This window comes from Labeo rohita, chromosome 6 (assembly GCF_022985175.1).
Source record: "Labeo rohita strain BAU-BD-2019 chromosome 6, IGBB_LRoh.1.0, whole genome shotgun sequence".
NCBI lineage: Eukaryota > Metazoa > Chordata > Actinopteri > Cypriniformes > Cyprinidae > Labeo > Labeo rohita.
In genome coordinates, this window is record NC_066874.1 from 16,711,879 (window position 1) to 16,736,054 (window position 24,176).

The 24,176-nt window shown below is 34.2% G+C and overlaps 2 protein-coding genes across 8 annotated transcripts in view; one reads left to right on the top strand and one right to left on the bottom strand.

The window, feature by feature from the left end:
* Window positions 1-10,643, top strand: part of farp2 (FERM, RhoGEF and pleckstrin domain protein 2) — a 73,326-nt gene extending 62,683 nt beyond the window's left edge. For 2 of the 4 annotated variants that reach the window (XM_051111653.1, XM_051111655.1), the window contains exons 23-27: window positions 221-339; window positions 528-691; window positions 4,871-4,978; window positions 5,102-5,253; window positions 8,028-10,643. In XM_051111653.1, coding sequence (XP_050967610.1) covers window positions 221-339; window positions 528-691; window positions 4,871-4,978; window positions 5,102-5,253; window positions 8,028-8,121 — 637 coding nt within the window. In that variant the 3' untranslated portion in view covers window positions 8,122-10,643. Of the gene's footprint in view, window positions 1-220; window positions 340-527; window positions 720-3,071; window positions 3,218-4,870; window positions 4,979-5,101; window positions 5,254-8,027 lie in introns of all 4 variants that reach the window. The other 2 variants (XM_051111656.1, XM_051111654.1) reach the window with 2 other exon arrangements.
* A 2,334-nt stretch (window positions 10,644-12,977) lies between these two features.
* stk25a (serine/threonine kinase 25a) lies at window positions 12,978-23,260 on the bottom strand. Of its 4 annotated transcripts, none has more exons than XM_051111663.1 (11): window positions 22,935-23,260; window positions 18,632-18,862; window positions 17,181-17,237; window positions 16,922-17,030; window positions 16,688-16,845; window positions 16,324-16,509; window positions 16,080-16,225; window positions 15,896-16,004; window positions 13,731-13,802; window positions 13,484-13,629; window positions 12,978-13,271 (listed from the first exon to the last, which is right to left on the bottom strand). In XM_051111663.1, exons 1-11 carry the CDS (start codon window positions 22,962-22,964, stop codon window positions 13,232-13,234), a joined length of 1,284 nt encoding a protein of 427 aa, XP_050967620.1. In that variant the 5' UTR covers window positions 22,965-23,260; the 3' UTR covers window positions 12,978-13,231. The 4 variants fall into 4 exon arrangements, with proteins under 4 accessions (XP_050967620.1, XP_050967621.1, XP_050967617.1 ...); XM_051111664.1 differs by having other exon boundaries at window positions 12,978-13,390; XM_051111660.1 differs by lacking the exon at window positions 22,935-23,260 and adding an exon at window positions 18,984-19,170.
* Window positions 23,261-24,176: the final 916 nt, after the last annotated feature.

The window sequence follows — 24,176 nt, forward strand, 5'->3', positions numbered from 1 at the left end:
ATTTGCTGGTCCCCATTGACGTTTATAGTATTTTTTACAGTACTATGGAAGTCAGTGGGGACTATCATGATCTTCAAAATATCTTTTATGTTGAACAGAAGAAAGAAACTACCCGAGGAGAAGTAAATGATAACAGAATTTTCATTTTTGGGTGAACTATGCCTTTAATATTTGTCTTTGCTGTTCAGTTTTTCAGTAAGAGACTTTTTCTCCTTCACAGCTCCAAAGTAGAGATGAACAAGTGGATTGAAGATCTAAACATGGCTATTGACATGTCGAAGAAATGTCAGGAGAAATCAGATCTTCTGTTGGACCCAAGCCTATGTGATCGCTCCAACAGTAAGTATCTCAGGCCTGCTTGCGATGTGTTCCTCCGCTGTCCACACGTGTGCAGGTTGTGATGTGTTTTTGTCCCTTAGCCTCCTTATCGCTGATCCTGAAGTAGATGTAAACCCCATCCCTTCCAATTGCTCCTCCTCTCTCTCTCCCCCTCCTCCTTTCTTCCTCTCCCTTCGCACAATTTTAAGGATCATCAGATGAAGTGTCTCTGGAGCAGGAGTCAGAGGATGACATGAACTCCTCCCGCTGCTCTCTGGACAAGCAGAGCCACCACAGGGCCAACACCACCATGCATGTGTGCTGGCACCGCAACACCAGCGTCTCTATGTCTGACCACAGCCTAGCCGTGGAGGTAGCATTTACACACTCGTGCACACACACACACACACACACACAACCACACACACACACACACAATCATTTACGTTCTTCATGGAGCCTGATTGTGAAGGTCTTACAGCTGCACAAACAAAAGAATGTAACTCTAGTATGTTTGGGTCAGTTTCACAAAGAAATTTGTGGGTCATATTTCACCCCAGAATCAAAAGAAAATAATATTTGGATATATAAAAAGACGACGACTATTTCTTTTTCTTTCTTTCTGTCTTTCTTTCTTTCTGTCTTTCTTTCTTGCTTTCTTGCCTTCTTTCTTTCTTTTCACATTTTACAGTTTCTTTTTGTTAGAAATTCAGTACTTATTCAGTACTTATTCAGTACTTATTACATTTATTATTACCCTGAATTGTCAGTACTATAATGAAAAATTCTCTTCCTTTGTATTATTTTCTTTATAAATTAATTCAATACAACAAATATTCTACAATATACTACATTTAGACACTTCATATTTAAATGATCCTAAATATAATATTATTATAATTTATATAATAATCTAGTAATATTATAATTTATTTATTTTTATCATAAATGTATTTTTTTATTATTATTATAATTTTTTTTAATGCCAGCTATAAAAATGTTCACTCTGAATTGCCAGTACTGTAATATTAAAAAAAAAATAATCCCATGCTCACCTTTTTTTTTTATTTTTTTTTTTTATAAATGCATTTTTGGTACAACTACAATATATTTAAACACCTAATTTAAACAATCATAAATGGTTTATATAAATTTGGTTTTAAAGTTTATCATCAAATTACATTTTATTTATACCATAAATGTTTACATATTTATTTTTATTATTATTATTATTATTATTATTATTATTATTATTATTATTAATTTTCATGCCAGCTATAAACATTTTCACTTTGAATTGCCAGTACTGTAATGCAAAATAAAAATCTTCAAACCATTTTTTAATAATTAATTTTTGTTAGTTCAGTACGACAGTTATACAGTATATTTAAATACAACATTTAAATAATCATAAATAATTTATATATTTTTTTAATCATCAGCTTGCAACTTTTTTATCGTATGTTTTATTTATTTTGTATTTATTTATTTATTTTATTTATTTATTTATTTATTTATGAATGCCAGCTATAAACATTTTCACTCTGAATTGCCAGTACTGTAATGTGAAAAATCTCATGCTCTTCAAACTTTTTTATAAATTTAATTTAATAAATTATAAAATTTAATTTAATTTAGTACAGCAGTTATACTACAATATATTTAAATATTTCATTTAAATAACCATAAATAGTTTATAAAGGTTTTTTTTTTCTTTTTCATCAAATTTTCATCAAATTTTTTCAAAATTCATCAACCTGAATTTTATTTTTATCATAAATGTTTAGTATTATTTATTTATTTATTTATACATACAGGGTTTTTTTCCATCCCAGCTATAAACATTTTCACTCTAAATTGCCAGTACTGTAATGTGAAAAAATCTCATGCTCTTCAAACGTTTTTATAAATTAATTTTTGATAAATTTAGTACGGCAGTTATACTACAATATATTTAAATATTTAATTGAAATAATCATAAATGGTTTATATAATAATATGTATTATTATTATTATCATTATTATTTTTATTTTTTTTGGTTTATCATATATATATATATATATATATATATATATAAATCTATAAATGTATATCATAAATAAAAAAATAAATATTTAATAATTTGTTTAAATACCAGTTCAAACAATTATATGATTTTCATTTTGGGGTGAAAAGTGACTTTTAAAATGTTTTGTGAAATTCACCCAGTTTGAGCTTTACATACATGAACTTACACACAAGCACACACACATCTCTGAGGCTGGCTGTTGAGGTCTGGACTGCAACCGAAGCTTGTGAATGAGGGGCAAAGACTCTTGGATCTTTTTTTCTGCTTCTGTTTCCCTTTTCTTCACTCTCATATTTTCCAGTTACGCCACATCCAGTAGCTTCTCCACCCTTCCCCCTTCCATGATTTTATGTCTGTAACATTTTTTTCCTCTTTATTTGTCCATCAGTAACTGCATTTTGGAATTTAATTAAATGAATTAATGTACATTTTTATGGTTGCTTCATTTCTACTAACATTTCTTTTATACAGATTTGAAGAAGTTTCAATCTGTCTTTTTTGCCTTACTTAGGGATCGAAAGCTAACTTTCTAACACAGTTTGTGTCTTCTGTTCTTCTTCTCTTTTTCTCCTTGTTGCCCTTTTCATCTTCATCACTTTCTCTGCACCACATTATCTGTCCTTCTTCCTGTTTACATCTTTTCCTGTGCTGGTGTTCTGTTTGCCTGCCTGCTTGCCTGCCTGCTCTCAGTATTCGGTTCTCCAGCCGTGTCTCCAGAGCTCCCCCCTCGGTACCTGCTCGGTCAGGGCCAGAGACCCAACACCATCACTCATGTGTGCTGGTACCGAAACCAGAACCTTTCTCTCAGTGACTACCTGCGCATGAACCAGGTACCAGTGAGGTCAAAATCCCTCCAATAACAGTCATCACAGAAATTTGAAGACCCTCACTTGAATATGAAAACTTCACAAAACTAAAATATTAAAATATAGTGATTCTTGATTATGTAAGTTCATCTTTGTTTTCTTAATTTATTTAAAGGGACAGTTTACCCAAATTCTGTCCACTTCCAAAACAAAGATTCACATATAACGTACTCACCCCCTTGTCATCCAAGATGTTCATGTCTTTCTTTCTTCAGTCGTAAAGAAATTGTTTTTTGAGGAAAACATTTTAGCATTTTTCTTCATATAATGGACTGGACCGCATTTGGGATTGTTTGAAGCCGCATTTAAACTGCATTTTGGAAGTTCACAATCAGGTCACCATATCAGTCCATTACATGGAGAAAAATGCTGAAATGTTTTCCTCAAAAAACATAATTTCTTTACGACTGAAGAAAGAAAGACATGAACATCTTGGATGACAAGGGGGTGAGTACATCATATGTGAATCTTTGTTTTGGAAGTGGACTTCTCCTTTAATTACTCACCCTCATGTCGTTCATTCATCTTTGAAAGAAAAATTAAGATATTATTGATGAAATCCGAGAGGTTTCTGACCCTGCATAGACAGCAAAGCAACTAACACGTTCAAGGCCCAGAAAGGTAGTAAGGACATTGTTAAAATAGTCCAAGTGACATCAGTGGTTCAACCGTAATATTATGAAGCTACAGGAATATTTTATGTGCGCAATAAAAATGACAATAACAACTTTATTCAACAATTCCTTCTCTTTCGTGTCAGTCTTCGATGCACAGTCATGACAGTATTACAACGTATGCGAATATTATGGGTAGTTAATAACAGAATTTCAATTTTTGGGTGAACTGTCCCTTTAAAAATACATTAAAATTAAATAAAAAATACACCTCTTCTATAATGAGCCAAGTTTTTAATTTCTAAATTAAAGTTCACTTTATTTATTTATTTATTTATTCTGTGGTTTATGCAAGGCTATATATTACAAAATATCACTAAGGACTCACCTGTACTTATATCATAAAGAAAAATCATAATTGAATAAATAATTTAGCAAGTAAATTGTTAAGCAATTTGTCATTTATCTTTTATTATTATTTTAAAAAACGGAGGAAATAAACTTGTTTATGTGGTGCAACCGAATTGCAGACAAAAATGAAACAACATCCTCAGGACTGACAGGTATTTTTTAAATCACAGTTAATTTTTATAACAAGGAAAGGCTAGTAAATGTTTTAAACTATCATGAGGCATGACGCCCTTTTTTCTTTTTTTGTACATTTGCATCACCAACTCCCTCTGTCACTTATGACAATGGATCACCAACTCTTTTTGAAAATGGATTACTTTGCTTTTCCATTGCAAATTCATCGTGACCCACTTTTAGACAGTGTTTCTCACTGACATGAAGAAATATGTGTAGAGAGAACAAGCTCTACCAGTGAAATTGAGACTTTTCTATTATAATTTCTTTTTTTAACTGCTCATTTAAAAAACTGTATAGCTGTACAGCTGTATATTTCATTAAACTGTAATGCAAGTGTAATGGTCCTTTGTGAATGAGGGTTTGTTGCTGTGTTGTAGCAGTTGAATGTTCAACTTCCTGTCACCCTCCATTACAGAACCAGCTGTCTGGTTACCTCCTAAGAAAGTTCAAGAACAGCAATGGCTGGCAGAAACTCTGGGTCGTCTTTACCAACTTCTGTCTGTTCTTCTATAAGACACACCAGGTATTGGAATATGCACTCAGCCCTTTGGGTCGATGCATCTGATGTTCATTCTGAAAGATTAAACTTCCTGTAAGAGGTCTAAAGGTCTGGATAATTTATAATTAATTCTTGTTTTTGTTCCAGGATGACTTCCCTCTGGCCAGTCTGCCGTTGCTAGGTTACACAGTCAGCACCCCAGGGGAATCAGATAGCATCCATAAGGAGTATGTCTTCAAGCTGCAGTTCAAATCCCATGTTTACTTCTTCAGGGCAGAAAGCGAGTATACATTTGAAAGGTACGTTTATATTATTATATTTTATAATAATAATAATACTATTATTATTATTTTTATTATTATTACGTATTATTATTATTATTATAATATTTTATTTTTTATTATTTTGGTTTTGATAATTCTTTGTTTCATATTAATTACATAGTTAGAGGGCTGTCAGTTTATTTCAATGTATCATTTTAATAATTTGGTAATTTATCAAAATAATGTACACAAGTCTGCATTTATTTTAAACATACAAAATACAGTAAAATTAGTGATGCTGTAAAATATGAATACAATTTAAAATGACACTGCTGCCACACCCATATTACTTTTTCCAGTTATGTCACAATAACAAGATATGTTGTTAAAACATCTTTTCTTATAATGAAACATTGTTTTTATGACGTCATTTTAATTAGATAATTCTCATTTTAACATCTCATTATGAGAAAAGAGGTCGTTCTAACGAGATGTCATTGTAACAACATAACATCTAAAGATAACAACGTAACAATAAAGATGTCATTGTAACAACGTAACATCTTGTTATTACAAGAAAAGATGTTCTGAGGTGATGTCATTTTAACGACAACACCTCGTTTTTACAAGAAAAAATGTCTTCTCTTTAAAACGGCATCTCATTACTGAGACGTCGTTCTAACGAGGTAAAGATGTCATTTTAACAACATAACATCTTGTTATGAGAAAAGATGTCATTCTAATGAGATAAAAATGTCATTTTAAAGACATCTCGTTATTATGAGAAAATATGTAATTTCTCATTAAAACAACATATCTCGTTACTACAAGAAAAGATATTCTAACAAGGTAAATATGTCGTTTGACACCATAACATCTTGTTACTACGAGAGAATATGGCTTTTCTCGTTAAAACATCTCGTTATTAGGAGAAAATATGACGTTCTAATGAAATGAAGATGTAATTTTAACAACATAACATCTCGTTATTACAAGAAAAGATGTTCTAATGAGATGGTGTAATTTTAACGACAACATCTCATTTTTATGAGAAAAGATGTCCTAACGAGATAAAGATGTCATTTAAAGGAGAAGTCCACTTCCAGAACAACAATTCACAAATAATTTACTCACCCCCTTGTCATCCAAGATGTTCATGTCTTTCTGTCTTAAGTCATAAAGAAATTATGGTTTTTGAAGAAAGCATTTCAGGATTTTTCTTCATATAATGGACTTCAATTGTGCCCCCGATTTTGAACTTCCAAAATGTACAGGGTGGGCCATTTATATGGATACATCACACATCAAACTTATTGGGAATTTCACAAGAAAAACAATGGTGTGCTTGGTTTTAATGTAACTTTATTCTTTCATGAGTTATTTACAAGTTTCTGACCACTTATAATGTGCCACAAACAGGACGTTAATATCACCAACCATTCCCATTTTATTAAGGTGTATCCATATAAATGGCCCACCCTGTAAATACCAGGCTCTAAATGATCCCAGCCAAGGAAGAAGGGTTTTATCTAGCGAAACGATCTGTCTTTTTTTTTTTTTTGAAAATAAAAATGTGTATACTTTTTAAGCACAAAAGCTCATGTAGCACAGGTTGTGGCATGCGCGTTCACGACACTACGTACTATTGAATCACGTCGAAAGGTCACACCGAACGTACGCAGAACCACAGACCCAGTGTTTACAAAGCAAATGCGCAAAGACTAAGAAAGTGCAAGTAAGTCAAACGCTGTTTACAAACAAAAGGGTACAACGTGTCGGATGATCCTGAAGTTGTCTGAGAAAGGAGTTTTTCACCATACTCTACCTTTTTAGCCGGAGTACACAGACAATGAACCTAGACGTGATTCGTAGTAGTGATGGACAAGATGGATGAGCAGTAACCTTTGAGTCTCATTCAGCAAAATGAACAAATCTTTTTTTTCGAGTCATTTCGTTAATTTTAGCAAAATCAGCATCACGTGACAGCCCCATAAGATGAACGAACGACTTGAAAAACCTGAAGACTCGAAACAGGTGAACTAATTCCAGTACAGAACCTAATAGGATGCTGCGCATGCGCGACTGAAAGAATCACTCCCCGAGACGACTCGTTCTGCCCGAGTCACATTAAAGATTCGTTCAAAATGAACGAATCGTTCAAGAACGACCCGTGGATGCACATCCGAGAGCCTGTGCTATGCGAGCTTTTGTGCTTAAAAAGTTTTTTCGAAAAAAAAAAACAAAATGATCGATCGTTTCACTAGATAAGACCCTTCTTCCTCGGCTGGGATTGTTTAAAGCCCTTTGAAGCTGCATTTAAACTACATTTTGGAAGTTCAAAATCGGGGGCACAAATGAAGTCCATCATATGAAGAAAAATCCTGAAATGTTTTCCTCAAAAACCATAATTTCTTTACGACTGAAGACAGAAAGACATGAACATCTTGGATGACAAGGGGGTGAGTAAATTATCTGTAAATCGTTGTTCTGGAAGAACATTACGTTATTACTAGAAAATATTGCTTTTCTCGTTAAAACAACATCTCGTTATTATGAGAAAGATGTCATTTTAATCTTATTACGAAAAAAAGATGTCATTAATTGCAAATAATTTTGTGTATTTCTGCTAATAAAAACAGACTAGTCAAATATTTACATTGCATTTCAATAAAAAATTATACTTAATACTTCATATTTTTAAAAAATGTATTAATCATGCTAAAGTAACAGCCTTAGTTATTTTTTCTTCTATAATAAAAGAGAAAAAGTTAATATTTGATATGTTAAAACATGCTGGGATGTGTCCGCAGATGGATGGAGGTGATCAAAAGTGCAGCGAGCTCCGCGGGACGCATGAGTCTGCTTGTACCCAAAGGCCCAGCAGAGATGAACGGGGGAAGCTGAGTGTGTCAGACTGATCTCCTGGAGCTGAGGGCTGGGCCCACTGCCTGCCAGGACTAAACACACCAACATTTTATCCTTTCTGATTTGTGGCTCTGAGAAGCATCATCATAATAACTTAATTCTTGACTCTGGACTATTAGCTCTCTGCTTGCTGGGAGTTTGAGCTGCTTATTGAAACCTCGGACCGAAGACGTTTCAGCGCTCTGTAATTCTCTCCCACCATTTCTCTTTCTATTCTTCTCGTCTTCTTGCTAATGAAACAAAAAGTGGGCGTCTAGCTTTTCTAGAACCACACTAGACTGAAAGAATTCTTCTAGAAACACACTAGACTGAATTAAATTATGTTTAAGTGTTTTTTTTACTTAAGGATCCAGAGATAATCTCGCTAAGGTTACACTTATTGCTGTATTCAGGTTGTAAGGTCTTTGCTAAGATCATCGATATCATTACTCCAGTCTATTCAGTAGAAATCTAGTCCCGCAGGACCACAAAAACAGTTTCCGTTACTTGTCCTGGGACAGCATGACTGAATACTACTGAACGGAGTGTTGACAAACAGATGGTTTGTATTAAGTCCAGCTGGTGCAGTAAGTGAGATGAAGGACTTGCGCTGTAAAATGTGTCTCGCTGATTTAAAAACAACATAGCGTTGGTCAGAGAGCATGTTTACAGAGCTCATAAACTGGAGTTGTATGACTGCCCTCGCCCCTTTAAAGAGCCGAGGGTGAGACATTGGTACAGGAAGGGATCAGAAAGAAACAGAAAGGTTATTTTGACGACGAGGCAGCTGAATTGGCTTGTGCAGTATGTGCTGTCCTCTTCCAGTGTAGGTTAAAGCATGTTTTGAAGGTCATTATTAAGTGACTTACTATTTAGGGGATTTGTTTAAGTTCTGATCGTTCATTTTTTTTGATCTGACAGTTTGAATCTGAAAACTAATCAGATATTTATTTTAAAGACTGACCAAAAATATTTGCTAACCAAACTAAATGTAATGTTTGAAATGATGTATTTACAAATGTCACTAGTTTTGATTTTTGGGATACTTGACAGATAATAAGCTCAAGTCTAAACTGAGAGGGTCATCCATAGTGCACTTTTCTTTCGATTTCTGCCACACAGGGAAGAGGAAACGGTTCTGGTGAAGTTAAAGTTTTAGTCAAAGTTGAAGTTAAAACGACGAAATGCAAAATGTTCTCGGTCAGCCGCCAAATCCTAACATTCAAACTAGAATCAACGGCCTAAAACTGCCGTTTTATTATATTGTATATGTGATTTTTTCTTTTTTTAAGCATATTAATAATTAATTTACATTCTTTCCCTACAAACATTTTTCCTTTTCTTTTTTTAACTACCAATATTTTTTTGCAAGGCATATCTCACTATACGGTCTCGTTTTGTTGGAAGGCCAGTTGGGTTTTTGTTGTTTTAGTAGCATGATGAAGTTCCACAGCATGTGTGACAGTGTTATGTTTACTTCTCGGCTTCACTTTATGAAGACAGATCTGTACGACATCTGATTTGGGAGATTTTTGCATCTTTTTGGATTATTGGTTGTATTTATAAGGCTTTTGGCTTTGTCCGTTCAACATGCTGTACAGGGTCCAACCAAAGACCTGAAGAAGTCTTGCGTAAGCCCGAAAGGGATAATTCACCCAAAAAGGAAAATTCTGCCATTAATTACTCACGTTTTTCCAAACCTGTAAGACCTTCATTCATCTTCAGAACACAAATTAAGATATTTTTTTAAATCCGAGAGCTTTCTGACCCTGCATAGACAGCAAAGCAACTACCACGTTTAAGGTCTAGAAAGGTAGTCCATGTGACATCAGTGGTTAGTTTATGAAGCTACAAGAATACTATTTGTATGCAAAGAAAACAAAAATAACGACTTTGTTCCACAACTTCAGTCTCTGGTGTGCGTTCATGCAACTACCACAACATGCGTCAGTGAAATTGTTGAAGTCATTATTTTTGTTTTCTTTGCACACAGAAAGTATTCTCGTAGCATCGTAAAATTACGGTTGAACCACTGATGTCACATGGACTATTTTAACAATGTTCTTACAACCTTTCTGGCCCTTGAACGTGGCAATTCCATTGCTGTCTATGCAGGGTCAGAAAGCTCTGGGATTTAATCCAAAACATCTTTGCGTTCTGAAGGCGAACGAAGGTCTTACAGGTTTGATGAGTATGAGTAATTAATAACCGAATTCTCATTTTTGGGTGAATTATCTTTTTAAAAGGTTGGCCAAAGTTAGTCGGCCACACATTAAGCAGTGTTGCTTTGTGTACTCAACAGTAAACTGTATGCAGCTATCATCTCGACGTGAGCTCAGCTAGTCTGATGTGTTTGAATCCCTCTTAATTCACTAATGCACTGTGTGGGCTCATGGTCTCCACCCATTTTTGTACATTTTATGCAAGGACTGGAATCATTTTCTTCCTCGTTTTCTGTATCTGGCAATGAGAGGGATGGATGAACGGTTCTTTTCCATCCTGGATTGCTAAGCACGAGAAAAGGGAGTTTACTCAAAGACCTCAGTTTCCTGTCTCGTTCAGAGAGGCACTAAACTGGGTTTTGATGAAATCGCTTCTCTCCAGCTTTACTATTTATTTTGTGTAGCATGTTGCTGAGACGTTGCTCCTGTACACACCGCATGTAGTAAGTTTCATGTTGACATTGAAGGGATATCAAATAAAACTGAACTGTGTAAACATTTAACGCTCTTCTTTTTGTTCTATTTAAAGGGTTCACATAAATATAAGAATTTTTGCTCCCTGGAATTTGAGGTTTTTTACATTTGTGAGGGCAGTTTTTATCACCACCTTAATAATTGTATCTGTGTTGTCTTTAATGTAATATGTCCGCAATTTTTGGTTGATTTTTGCTCCTGATACTGTAATAATGATTACTGATGTCAAATAATAGAATACACATAAAACCTTTTTTTGTATTTTCGCCGCCTTGGAATTATAAGGTTCTGTCTGCATTCTGAGCACTTTTAAGATTTTTAATTTCAAATTTTGTTGCGTTCCATACACTTTTATAGATTTTTTGTTTTCTAAAAAACCTTTCTATGCACACCGCTTACAAAATGTAAATGTAAATAAGTTGTCACAGTATAAGAATGTGAATAACTCAATTTTGATTTAGTAATTCCAAGGCGGAGTTTGGAGTTTGCGTTTTGGGGAAACGGATCGTCATATATGGCTCTGGCTTTACAGGCCCTGTTTACACTAGTGTGTTTTTTGTTTTAAAATGAAAACGAACCTTTGTCTACACTGACGTTTTACACAACCGAAAACACATGACCATTCATAATGAGCATGATGCTATTGTTTACCCTGTTGTTAAGGATATGCAGAGCGAAAAAATAGTTTACAGCCTGGTACAAAAAGTGATTTTGGTCTATATAGCTAATTGTGCCCTTCAGAGCAACTGTGAGGGGGTGAATTTTTTATAACTCATCCGTTTAAACTATATTAAGTCTTAAAGTTCTGCATAATTTGGGGCGTGGCCACTTGAGTGGCAGGTGGATTGCCGCTGTTGTCACCACCGTCGCACTAGGCGGGCGTGGTTTCAGCAACCAGCTCCACCCACGTCCCGCCTATTTTCCCATTTTCGATTATCTGGGAGTGACGTGCAGTGACGCGGTTCCAAGATGGCGACGGCAGGCTCCTGCCCACTAAGAGCTTCAAAAATGCTCTTTAGAAACTACGGGTGACGTCATGGACACTACGTCCATATTTTTTTAGAGTAAAAAAAAGGTAAATCGGCACTTAGACACACAGACACTTTTCATTCTCACATTTCTTTTTAATTGCGACAGCCGTAATTGATTGTTTAATTGTCCAGGGGCAATTTTTTGCCCCTTTATCTTGAATTTGTGGGTAATTTTTGTTCATTTTGGTGGCATTTTTGCCACAAGCCCCCGTTAATTTCCAACCCTGCTCACCCTGTATGTGTGTTCATCTTTAAAACACAAATTAAGCTATTTTAATGAAAATGAAAATATCTTCCCTCCAATAAAAGATCATTAAACCAAAACTTTTCATCATTCCCAGCTGAAAAAAAAAAAACTGGTTGGCTGGTTTTATCTGGTTTAAGCTGGAAGTGTCTGGTTTTAGCTGGTTGTTCCAGCTGGTCTCCCAGCCTGACCAGCTAAGGAAGTGGCCAAAACCCTCTAAAACCAGCCGGCTGAGCAGCTATAACCAGCTAAAACCATCCATCCAGCTTAGGCTGGTTTTAGCTCTTTTTTGTCAACAGGGTTGTAAAAGTACCCCATATGAATTGAATGATTTAATCCAAGTCCTATTTCAAATAACAAAATCATTTGTTAATTGAAATAAAGCTAAAATAAAATATAAATATTTGGTGAAAAACTTTCATTTCGGTTTACTGCAAAGGCAAAATTTCTTTCTAAAGGATCTTTCCATTTAATTCAGAAATAATAATTAAAAAAACTGCTTTAAATGTTTTATAATATCAACATTTAATTTAGGCTTTTATTCACATCTAAACATTGATCAACGCACATACACAGAGTACATCAAATGTAGTAAACAAGCTGAAGTGTACTTGCGTGACATGCTTTATGTATATGCGCTGATCAATATTTCTATGTGAATAAAAGCCTAAGTTAAATCTGTTTATATTATAAAACAATTGTGTGAAAAGGGATTACTTTTACAATTCTTCATGAACTTTTTGAAGCATCGAAAGTTTCGGTTTGGATTTTTAATGATAGGACAGAACTCTAATATATGTGTTTTGAAGCTAAACGAAAGTCTTACAGGTTTGGAACGACACGAGGGTGAGTAAATGATGACAGATTATTCATTTTTGGCTGAACTAAGAAAAAAAACACCTTTTATATTAGTTTATTTACAGGTCAATGTACTTAATGCAATTTAATGGAATACAGATAATCTTGGTTCGTCATAGTTTACACTTCATTTAGCCATTTCAAAATTCTACAAAGTAAACTTTACAAGCATCTCATAATACAAGCTGTAATGGAAAGTCTGGTGGTGTTCAGCAAAAGGAGCAGGTGGGCATAGAGGACCGGCTCATGAAGGAATCAGCTGACCAGCAGTCAGACGGACCTCATCGTTTTGAAGGCATGCCGTTTCCGTTAAGAGTAAACCTGCAGGGTTGAGACACAGGAAGCCTCAGAGTTCACTCCTGCAGAAGATTCAGTACCGCATGCAAGTGCCACAGTGCAGCACCATATCTTATAGCATAGAATCACCATGACCTGAAATACTGGCATAATCAGAAAATTGCATAAAATATGATTAGATGCTGTGTGTACAGACACATAGACAAGACTGTGTATTAAATATAAGACCTGTTTACCTGCAGACTCTCTCCATAACGTTATTGAGTAAACGGTCTGAGATTCCAGGGCTGGATTCCTCCGCGAGGCTGAATGCGTTTTCCAGCTCCTCCAGGGCACATACGCTGCTGCTGCTGCTGCTGCTACCACGCCGCTTCTCCTTCAGCTGCATACAGAACATAATCCACATGTTGTGACTTGACGTTAAAGCAGGAGCGCCAGCGATGGAGGATTATTTACATAAAGGTATGTTTTCGAATTCTTTACCTCTCTGAAGATGGGTGTGATGAGCGTTGTTAGAGACGGTGACTTTGGCTGCCTCTTCATAACATCTGATGTCTGTTAATTAAAAAAAAAATCAGCTGTTTTCTTTTTTAATTGTGCCCCATATATACTTATAGTTAACATGTTTCTATCTATCTGTCTATCTATCTCAGAGGTTGCTTTAACCGAAAATTGTTGTCACTGACGGAATTTTTTTTATCAGTGATGGAAAAATCTGAAGGCTGTCCGTCATTTTGACAGATTACACTGAGGGTGATCTATTGTAAAATTGTAGCCGTAATTCCCAGCCTTGTCCAGTTGGTGGCAAGTGCACACCAGAAAAGGAGCAGAGCACTGGATCCAGAACAAAAATGAAACCGTCACAAATGTTTTCCTACGTGTTTGATTATGCACAGATGAGTACACAAGCTACAACGATCTGTCACGCCACATAAAAGAGCGCCAAAATGGTATTTATTGCTTGAATTTCCTAACGAAATAGACATAATTTAAAATCTGTGACTTTGTTTTATATCAAAAGTAACACAAAGCCCAGCTTATTGCTATTTACTGGAAGGAAGACGCACTACATACTGTTTAATCATCAACTGAAAACCGCATAGACCAGAAGAACGATTGTGATTTAAGAATCAATATTGGTTCATTAAAATGAGAATCTATTAAAATTGAGAAACCTTTTTTTTTTTTTTTTTACCCAGCCCTAGCGTATTTTGTTGTTTTTAAACACTGCGCTGTTGACATGTAGGTTCATGATTAAAAATGAAAATGTGAACAAAAATAAAAGCAATTAAATGTGTTATTCTTATTAAAATAATGAAAATTAAAATGAGGGGTAATAACAGATTATGACCGAATTTTTACGAACCTGTTCGTCAAAATGTCCGACAATGTTGAAGTCTGTTGTTTTTTTTTTTTTTTTTTTTGAAGGTTTGGATTTTGATGTTAATGGACCTCAGTGCTGCCATTGATACTATTCACATTATCTTGGGTAGGCTCGAAAATTATGATGGCATAAATGAATATCCATGGTTGAATGCATGCATCATGACTCCATGATCCTTCAGAAATCATTCTAATATTCTGATTTGCAGCTCAAAAAACATTATTATTATGTTGAAAACAGCTGAGTAGATTTTTGTTCTGGTTTCTTTGATGACTAGAAAGTTCAGAAGAACAGTGTTTATCTAAAAAAGAAATATTTTGTAACATTATAAGTGTCTTTATCATCACTTCTCAATCCTTGCTAAATAAAATATATATGAATAGTATAATGTTACAAAAGCTTTTTATTTCAGATAAATGCTGATCTTTGGATAATAATAATAATAAATGTTTCTTGAACAGCAAATCAGCATATTAGAATGATTTCTGAAGGATCATGTGACACTGAAGACTGGAGTAATAATGCTGAAAATTTAGATTTGATCACAGGAATAAATTACATTTCAAAATATATTCGAATAGAAAGCAGCTATTTTAAACAGTAAAAATATTTCACAATATTACTGCTTTTGGCGTATTTTGGATCAAATAAATGCAGACTTGGTGAGCAGAATTAAAAAAAAAATAATAAAAAACATTAAAACTCTTACTGTTCAAAAACTTTTGACTGGTAGTATATTTTATTTTCAAGTCTAGAAAATACCTCATTTTGTGTTCCACAGAAAAAAGTCAGTGTCTCCTTACAATAAAGTACCATAAACCAACAATGAATTGTTAAATCATGTTTGTTCCTAATACAGAAAATGTGACAAATTTGACTTTAAATGTTAAATATTTTTTTAAATTAACAAAAGTTTTTCTTTCAAACAAAGAAAGAAGAAATTTACTGAAAGAAAGAAGAAACTTTGAACAGTAATGTATATTGTTACAAAATATTTCTATTTTAAATAAATGCTGTTCTTTTTAATGTTTTATTTATCAAATAATTGTAAAAAAAATGCATTAGCATTAATCAAATAAACGCAACCTTCATAAGCAGAAAAGTCTTCTTTAAAAAAAAAAAAAAAAAAATCGTACTAATGGCAGTGTATGCTGCTTCTGTGGCACTACAAGGTCTGTCTAACCACCTTTTATGCTCTCTATCTAGAACAGATTCTGCTTTTGTGTTGGCTTTGCTTCGTAAAGACGTTAGATCACATATTTACCTTATTGTCTAAATGATTGAAACCTCTCTGTAACTTGTTCATGGAAGTGGGCCGCACAGTGGGGAAAGTCCACGTCGGACACGGGTCTCTGTCATCCCCCTCCCCATCCCTGAGTGAAAACACACAGAGTAAACATACTGTACACAAGCTGCACAGGTTCTAGGAATATAAAGCGCACACGTACATGTCAGAGTCATCAGAGCTTGATTCGTCCCCATGGCCCTCGGACTTCCAGCGGCGGTATCGATCAATGAGCTCTGACAGGTATGAGGTTTTCTTGGTGTAGCGGGTGATGAACTTATGTTTCAGAAGCTCTTTAGCTGTCGGTCTCTATTGGATGCAAACAGCATATCATAAAAATTAAAATCAGTTTGCTTTATGTTTAAAGTTTAATCATTTTTTCATATAATGCACTAAGAGGTACTAACAAATCGTGGATCTTTATTGAGACAACCCTCAACAAAGTCCTTAAAGGCTTTGCTGTAAGACCCCTCCAGTGTAGGTGGGTTATTTTTAGGAATGAGGAACAAGACTCTCATAGGGTGAAGTTCTGAATTGGGTGGCTCTCCTTTAGCCAGCTCGATGGCTGTGATACCCAATGACCAGATGTCAGCCTAAGACAGAGAGACGAAAAAAGGGCAAATAATGGGGGTCAGTACTTGTGCCATCTGTCTGTCTCTGAATATTTAATTGAGCTTATTTTCATTAGCAGTCTTGACTAGTTAACAGATGTTCCTGTGGAGAACTTGAACCTGAAACCTGTTGACAAGCGAGACAGGGAAGTACTTGTACCTTAAAGTCATATGCGGACTGTTTGATGACCTCTGGTGCCATCCAAAATGGAGTTCCTACGAATGTGTTTCTCTTAATTTGTGTGTCTGTTAACTGGCCGGCCACTCCAAAATCTGCCAGTTTGACTTCTCCATGTTCAGAGAGTAACACATTGGCCGCTAAGGCAGAAAGTAGGGTTATTATTAATGTAAGGACACTTCATAGGACCAAAATTAACTTGTTTTGCATACTAACCTTTGATGTCTCTGTGTATCTTCCTCTCTGAGTGGAGATAGTCGAGTCCTTTTAGTATTTCTCTGAGAATGGTGGAAATATATGCCTCTTCCAGAGGTCCCGGCCTTAGCTGTGTGCAAAAACACATTAGAGGATGTTAAATATAGTGACATTTCCTGCGCCCTTGACATTTTCCAGAGTTTTTTCATCCTGAAGTAATTTTCCAACATTATTCCTCACTTTAAAAAACCCCATAAACTTGATGAAAAGACCAACTCACCAGGTCCAGAGCCGACCCGCCTCCCAAATATTCCATGATTATCCATAGTTTAGAGCCCTGAGGAAAACAACAAACCAGAAAACTTAAAGTTGTACAATAAATTCATTTTTAATGGATTTATTTAGTTTTAATAAATTAATTATGCTTTGTAATGCACTGTGATCTCATGAATAAATGTAACCACAGTTCAAATTCATTATAACACTATTATTTCTATATAGCTGTCAACGTAATCTTATTCCACTTAAAAGTATTTTTTACTTTGTTGCCAAGTTTTTAATTTAATGTATACACAACCAGTCAAAAGTTTTTGAACAGTGAGATTTTTAATGTTTTTGAAGAAGTCTCTTCTGCTCACCAAGCTTGCATTTGTTTGATCCAAAGTACAGCAAAAACAGTACAATTCTAAAATATTTTTACTATTTTAAATAATTGATTTTTATTTGAATGTATTTTAAAATGTAATTTATTCCTGTGATTTCAAAGCTGAATTTTAGCATCATGACTCCATGATCCTTCAGAAATCATTCTAATATTCTGATTTGCAGCTCAAAAAACATTATTATTATGTTGAAAACAGCTGAGTAGATTTTTGTTCTGGTTTCTTTGACTAGAAAGTTCAGAAGAACAGCATTTATCTAAAAAAGAAATATTTTGTAACATTATAAGTGTCTTTATCATCACTTTTGATCAATCCTTGCTAAATAAAATATATATGAATAGTATAATGTTACAAAAGCTTTTTATTTCAGATAAATGCTGATCTTTGGATAATAATAATAATAATAATAAATGTTTCTTGAACAGCAAATCAGCATATTAGAATGATTTCTGAAGGATCATGTGACACTGAAGACTGGAGTAATAATGCTGAAAATTTAGATTTGATCACAGGAATAAATTACATTTTAAAATATATTCGAATAGAAAGCAGCTATTTTAAACAGTAAAAATATTTCACAATATTACTGCTTTTGGCGTGTTTTGAATCAAATAAATGCAGACTTGGTGAGCAGAATTAAAAAAATAATAATAAAAAACATTAAAACTCTTACTGTTCAAAAACTTTTGACTGGTAGTATATTTTATTTTCAAGTCTAGAAAATACCTCATTTTGTGTTCCACAGAAAAAAGTCAGTGTCTCCTTACAATAAAGTACCATAAACCAACAATGAATTGTTAAATCATGTTTGTTCCTAATACAGAAAATGTGACAAATTTGATTTTAAATGTTAAATATTTTTTTAACATTTATCCATCTTAAAGTATTGTTCTTTGTTTGTTAATGATGTCTTATACATAAAGTAATATAATGTCTTTGTAAAGTGTTACCAGGAAGTCATGTGTTATTTTGAAAGGATGGCAAGGACGGTAAACAATCTCTTTAAAAACACACAAATATAATGTAATATAATAAAAGCAGTGTCTGAAAATAAGAAATCTCCACAAACCGTCAAATAGGAGCCGTAGTATTTGGTCACATAAGGGCTGTCACACTGGCTGAGAACCGTGATTTCCTGCTGGATGTCTTCAATCTCATCCTCTGCTTCCTCCAAGTCAATAATCTTAATGGCCACCACCTCTTTTGTGCGGTTGTTTATTCCCTTATATACCTCTCCAAAAGAGCCTTTACCAATTCGTTCCAATTTAGTGAAGTATTCCTCAGGATTCAAACAAGAATTCTAAAAGGAAAAACAAGAAAGATGTACAAATTCTTACCAGATACGTGTTTTCTTTACACACGTGATGAACTTTGTTGTCCTATTGTTCAAGAAACAGATCAATAAATTCAAGAAAATCTACCCAATCATCGCCCCACTGAAGGTCCGGAGAAGATGAGATTCTGTAAAGAGAATCGTTAGAAATCCCATGTAGTTTTTTAAGTAATTTTTTCATTTTTCTGCCGTCTAACCACTGGGAAAACACTTGGAGCTTCTGCTTCCTTGTTCAGTAAATTGTTCTGACAATCCATCTGGAATTGGCACTCAAAACAACAACAAGCTCTTCTGATGACAAGACTCAAAGTTCAGGAGATAAGACCTCCTATTGGTATCCGCATGACATCTGATTTCCGCATTTATCATACTTATATTGCACCTCTCTAAACATTGACCAATCAAGACGGAAGCCTTTACCATTATAGGTAGTACCACCCATTGGAGGTTCCATAAAAATGAGATCAACAGGTTATTTTTAATAGTTCTCAGAAAGACGGGTTCATTATAATGCCAGCTACACCCGTGTGTTATCAATGGGTGTGCCACTCATTTGTCAAAGATACTCTGAGGTTCAAACATGATACACTGCAATTATCATACTGACCTACAAAATGTGCGCATGACCAACATAATGTAAACCTGTTAACTATATAAACAGATGGCATCCAATAACCACCAAAACCACACACAGTCTCATATTTAACAACAGTTTTACAATGGAAAAATTTTTTTTCCTCTATTTTATGGTGGTGTCAAAAAGTGTGATGTGAAGACTCTCAATATGATTTAACAGCTGTGACTAACTACATTTTATGTTCATTTTCCATGGGCTTTGCCATTTTAGCAACCCTGTTATCAACATTTGAGATATGTCTAAATACAATTTTAATTATGTAAAGCAATAAATGTTAAATGACATTTAAAAACAAGATGTGTGAGTGAGCAGAGCTGGGTAGTAACTGATTACATGTAATCTGGATTACATAATCAGATTCCAAAAATTAAGTACTTGTAATTGGATTACTTTACAAACCCCAGTTTGGGAAATTCATTTTGTTAATAACAACCAATGGAATAGATTTCCTTCGTATTTTTATATCAATATGGTAGAAGATTATCCTATTTAAATCAATGTGATAAACAGGTCAAAAGTAATCTAAAAGTAATCAAAAAGTAGTCTAGATTACATTACCTAAAATGTGTAATGTAATGGATTACATTGTTAACTACAATTTTTGTCATGTAATTTGGAATCATTAATGGACTACAATTTGTAAGTAATCTACCCAGCTCTGTGAGTGGATAACAGGGTTGCACATTTTAGGCCTAATTATGATATTTCTCAGTAGGACCTAGCTAGTTTTGTGACAGTATTTTGGTTTTCTAATTACCGATAATACTTGATGTAATATAGGGATCTGTTTGATATTTTTTTCTTACAATAGCTAAGGTAACAGGGCTGAAAGTCTAAGCTGGACACATACAGTCCACACTTCAATTTATGCATTGCATTTCTATATCGATGGTACAAGATTATCCTATGTAAATCAATTTGATAAACAAGTTAGGTCAAATGTAATCAAAAAGTATTCTATTACAACACATCACTAATTCGTAGCATCGTGGACGCACATCCCAGAGCCTGTGCTACACAAGCTTTTGTGCTTAAAAAGTATACAAATTTTTATTTTACGAAAAAAAAATGATGGATCGTTTCGCTAGATAAGACCCTTCTTCATTGGCTGGGATCATTTAGAGCCCTTTGAAGCTGCATTTAAACTACATTTCTACATTGGAACTACATTGGAAGTTCAAAATCAGGGTAACGGGGCTGAACAGCTAAGCTGGAGTGGGTAACAGGGTTGCACATTTCAGCCTAAATTATGATGTTTCTCAGTAGGGGCTAGCTAGTTTTGGGACAATATTTTAGTTTTCTAGTTAAGGATAATATCTGATGTAAATTAAAGGATTAGTAAACCATAGTTAACTAATGATGCTTTTGGGAAATGTGTTTGATTATTTTTTCTTATAATAACTAGGGTAACAGGGCTGAAAGTCTAAGCTGGAAACATACAGTCTATACTTAAAAAAAAATTATTTTCCAAAAAAAAAATGATTGATCGTTTCGCTAGATAAGACCCTTCTTCATCGGCTGGAATCATTTAGAGTCCTTTGAAGCTGCATTTAAACTACATTTTGGAAGTTCAAAATTGGGGCACCAATGAAGTCCATTATATGGAGAAAAATCCTGAAATGCTTTCCTTGAAAACCATAATTTCTTCAAGACAGAAAGACATGAACATCTTGGATGACAAGGGGGTGAGTAAATTATTTGTGAATTATTGTTCTGAAGGAGACTGGACACATACAGTCCATACTTCAATTTGTGCATTTGTGGACTTCAATTTGTAAGTAATCTACCCAGCTCTGTGAGTGGATAACAGGGTTGCAAATTTGAGCCTAATTTATGATGTTTCTCAATAGGGGCTAGCTAGTCTTAGGACAATATTTTGGTTTTCTAGTTACTGATAATACCTGACATAATTTAAAGAAACTGTTTGTTAATTTTTTCTTATAATAACTAGGATAACAGGGCTGAAAAGCTAAGCTGGAGTGGGTAACAGGGTTGCACATTTCAGCCTAAATTATGATGTTTCTCAGTAGGGGCTAGCTAGTTTTGGGACAATATTTTAGTTTTCTAGTTAAGGATAATATCTGACGTACATTTAAGGATGGGGGGGAGGGGGTTGCCAGTTCTCTCGTTACCAATAGGGTTTAGTGGAACTAACGACCATAGTTAACTAACAATGCTTTTGGGAAATGTACCAGTTTGATCATTTTTTCTTATAATAACTAGGGTAACGGGGCTGAAAGTCTAAGCTGAAAACATATAGTCCATACTTCAATTTGTGCATTTGGAATCTGTAACAATTTTTAAGCAATCTACCCAGCTCTGTGAGTGAGTAACAGGGTTGCAAATTTTAGCCTAAATTATGATGTTTCTCAGTAGGGGCTAGCTTGGGACAATAATTTGGTTTATCGTAAACTAAAGGATGTGTTTGATCTTTTTTTTTCTTACAACAACTAGGGTAACAGGGCTGAAAGGCTAAGCTGGATGCATACAGTCCATACTTCAATTTGCAAATATTGAGATACGTTATCTGTGCTCCCACCATGCTGTTTCGGGTCCAAATGGTCTGATTTCATGGGCGTTACAGGGAGTAGCAGGGTTGTGTGGTAGCAGGGTTGTGCAAAATGGGGAACAGCTAAATAATACTTATTTATTAATTTAATATTAGCATTTAGTGATTAGTTAATGATTTAAAAATGACATTAGTTTTTAATTAGATAAGGAAAGTCCCCTTTTATAGGGTACTGTCTGTTGCAAAATCAAAATCCTACATTAGAGCTGTAGTTCAAATACTTTTTTATAAATCATATTGGCTATTATATTGGTTTCCAACCATAAAATAAAAATAAACATAATACATAATGATATTACCCAAAACTTCACTTTCAGTGCAATCCTAGTTGTGATGTATGTTCTTAAAGAAAGAGACCGTATTTTCTTAATTTACCTGCTATTTTTTTCATATAAGCATTACCTACACTTTAGTGCACATTAACTAAATGTCACACTTTACATAACAGTACAGTGTATTTACATAATTTACACTATAATTTTCGAAGTTGTATATACAACAAAGATTATTGGAGTATGTTTTAAAGAAAATATTGTACAATTTCAGGTTTAATGTGTTACTTGTCGTTTCTTTGTAATCGGAGAATTTACAAGCAATTTTGGAGTTAAAAATTTGTTTATGTATATCCCACACCATTTTTTTCAGTGTACTGTAACTACGTGTACTGGTTATATTATGTAGTGGAATAGTTTATACTTACAAAAGCTTACTATAGTACAAAGACACTGTTAAGTGCAATCATCATCCAAAAGGAACAATAAGTAACTGTTATGTCTCAGCATTAAAGCAATGCCTGGAGGGCTTCAGGTGTCATCTTCATCTTTCTGGATTACCTGGTTCCGAACGTTCTGAAGGTGTGCCATGTCCAGCTGAATCCACCTCCAGGTCGGGGGTTCTCAGATTTTCCTCTTTCTCTCCTTCTTGGACAGTCACCCACCAAAGGAACAGCTTGTTCCCAATCCACGCCTCTCTAAATCATTCCAGTGGATCAGGCTGACCAGCTCTATGGTTTACAAGGATTTTAATATGCAATCCTGTCCATACATAAAATCACACACTCAAGTCTTTAGTGTGGATGTTTACGTTTTATGCTCTGCACAGAAAGCTCCCTCTGTCTATGCAACCCCGCTACTTCGACTAAGAGAGACGAATTCAGTTCAGCGCATGCGTGACAATCTCCTTCAAAGCCTGAAGACTGATGGGAATCGTAGTTTTTCACCTTTTTTTTTTTTTAAGGTTATGCAGTAAATATTTTTGTAGAGATTGAAAATTAAGGTATGTGAGTATAATTTGTAAATCTTCTACTTTAGCATAAACTTTTCCTATTTATCATACAATAGATAAGGCCAGTTGCATATTAGGCTACTTTATTTTTCGGTCGTGCATGTTTTGGTAGTGACCACATCACATTATTTAATTTTAACTCACATACTAAAACACAAAAAAATAGCGTAACTGTACAAAAATACTGTTTATTTTCCCCAAATAAAGGATTATGAGTTTCGTTTCGTTTCGTCACTGTCGAAACAATGATGACATGTTTTGGTTGTGCCTGTTTCGACAGTGATCATTTTAGGTAATAACAAAAAAAAAAAAAATAAAAAAAAAAAAAAAAAAAAAAAAAATAAAAATGTTACTACCGAAACTTCACCAAATGTTTCGGTAGCGACCATTACTTTAGCCTACTTTAAAGATGCCAATCAACACATGGTACGGGTATAAAAAGTATGGAATAACACCGAAAAAAAAATGTGCTTATTTTATTTTATTTTTTTTTACTTCAAAAGATCTTATATATATATATATATATATATATAATTTTAATATATCGGGACAGCCACCTGCCAACTGATAATACTCAATAAATTATGATTTTATATATATTAAGGTTACTGATATTTTAAATAATATTGTGGGTTTAAATAGATAATAGAAGGATAGTAAACAATTAAAATTTGAATTCTTAAATGCTTTTTAAATGTGTTTTTTGATTGTGGGACAGCAGTTTGCATCAATTCTGTAGAATGGCCCATATAAGTCTTTTTTTTTCACCTCACAGCGAGATTATGAAATCT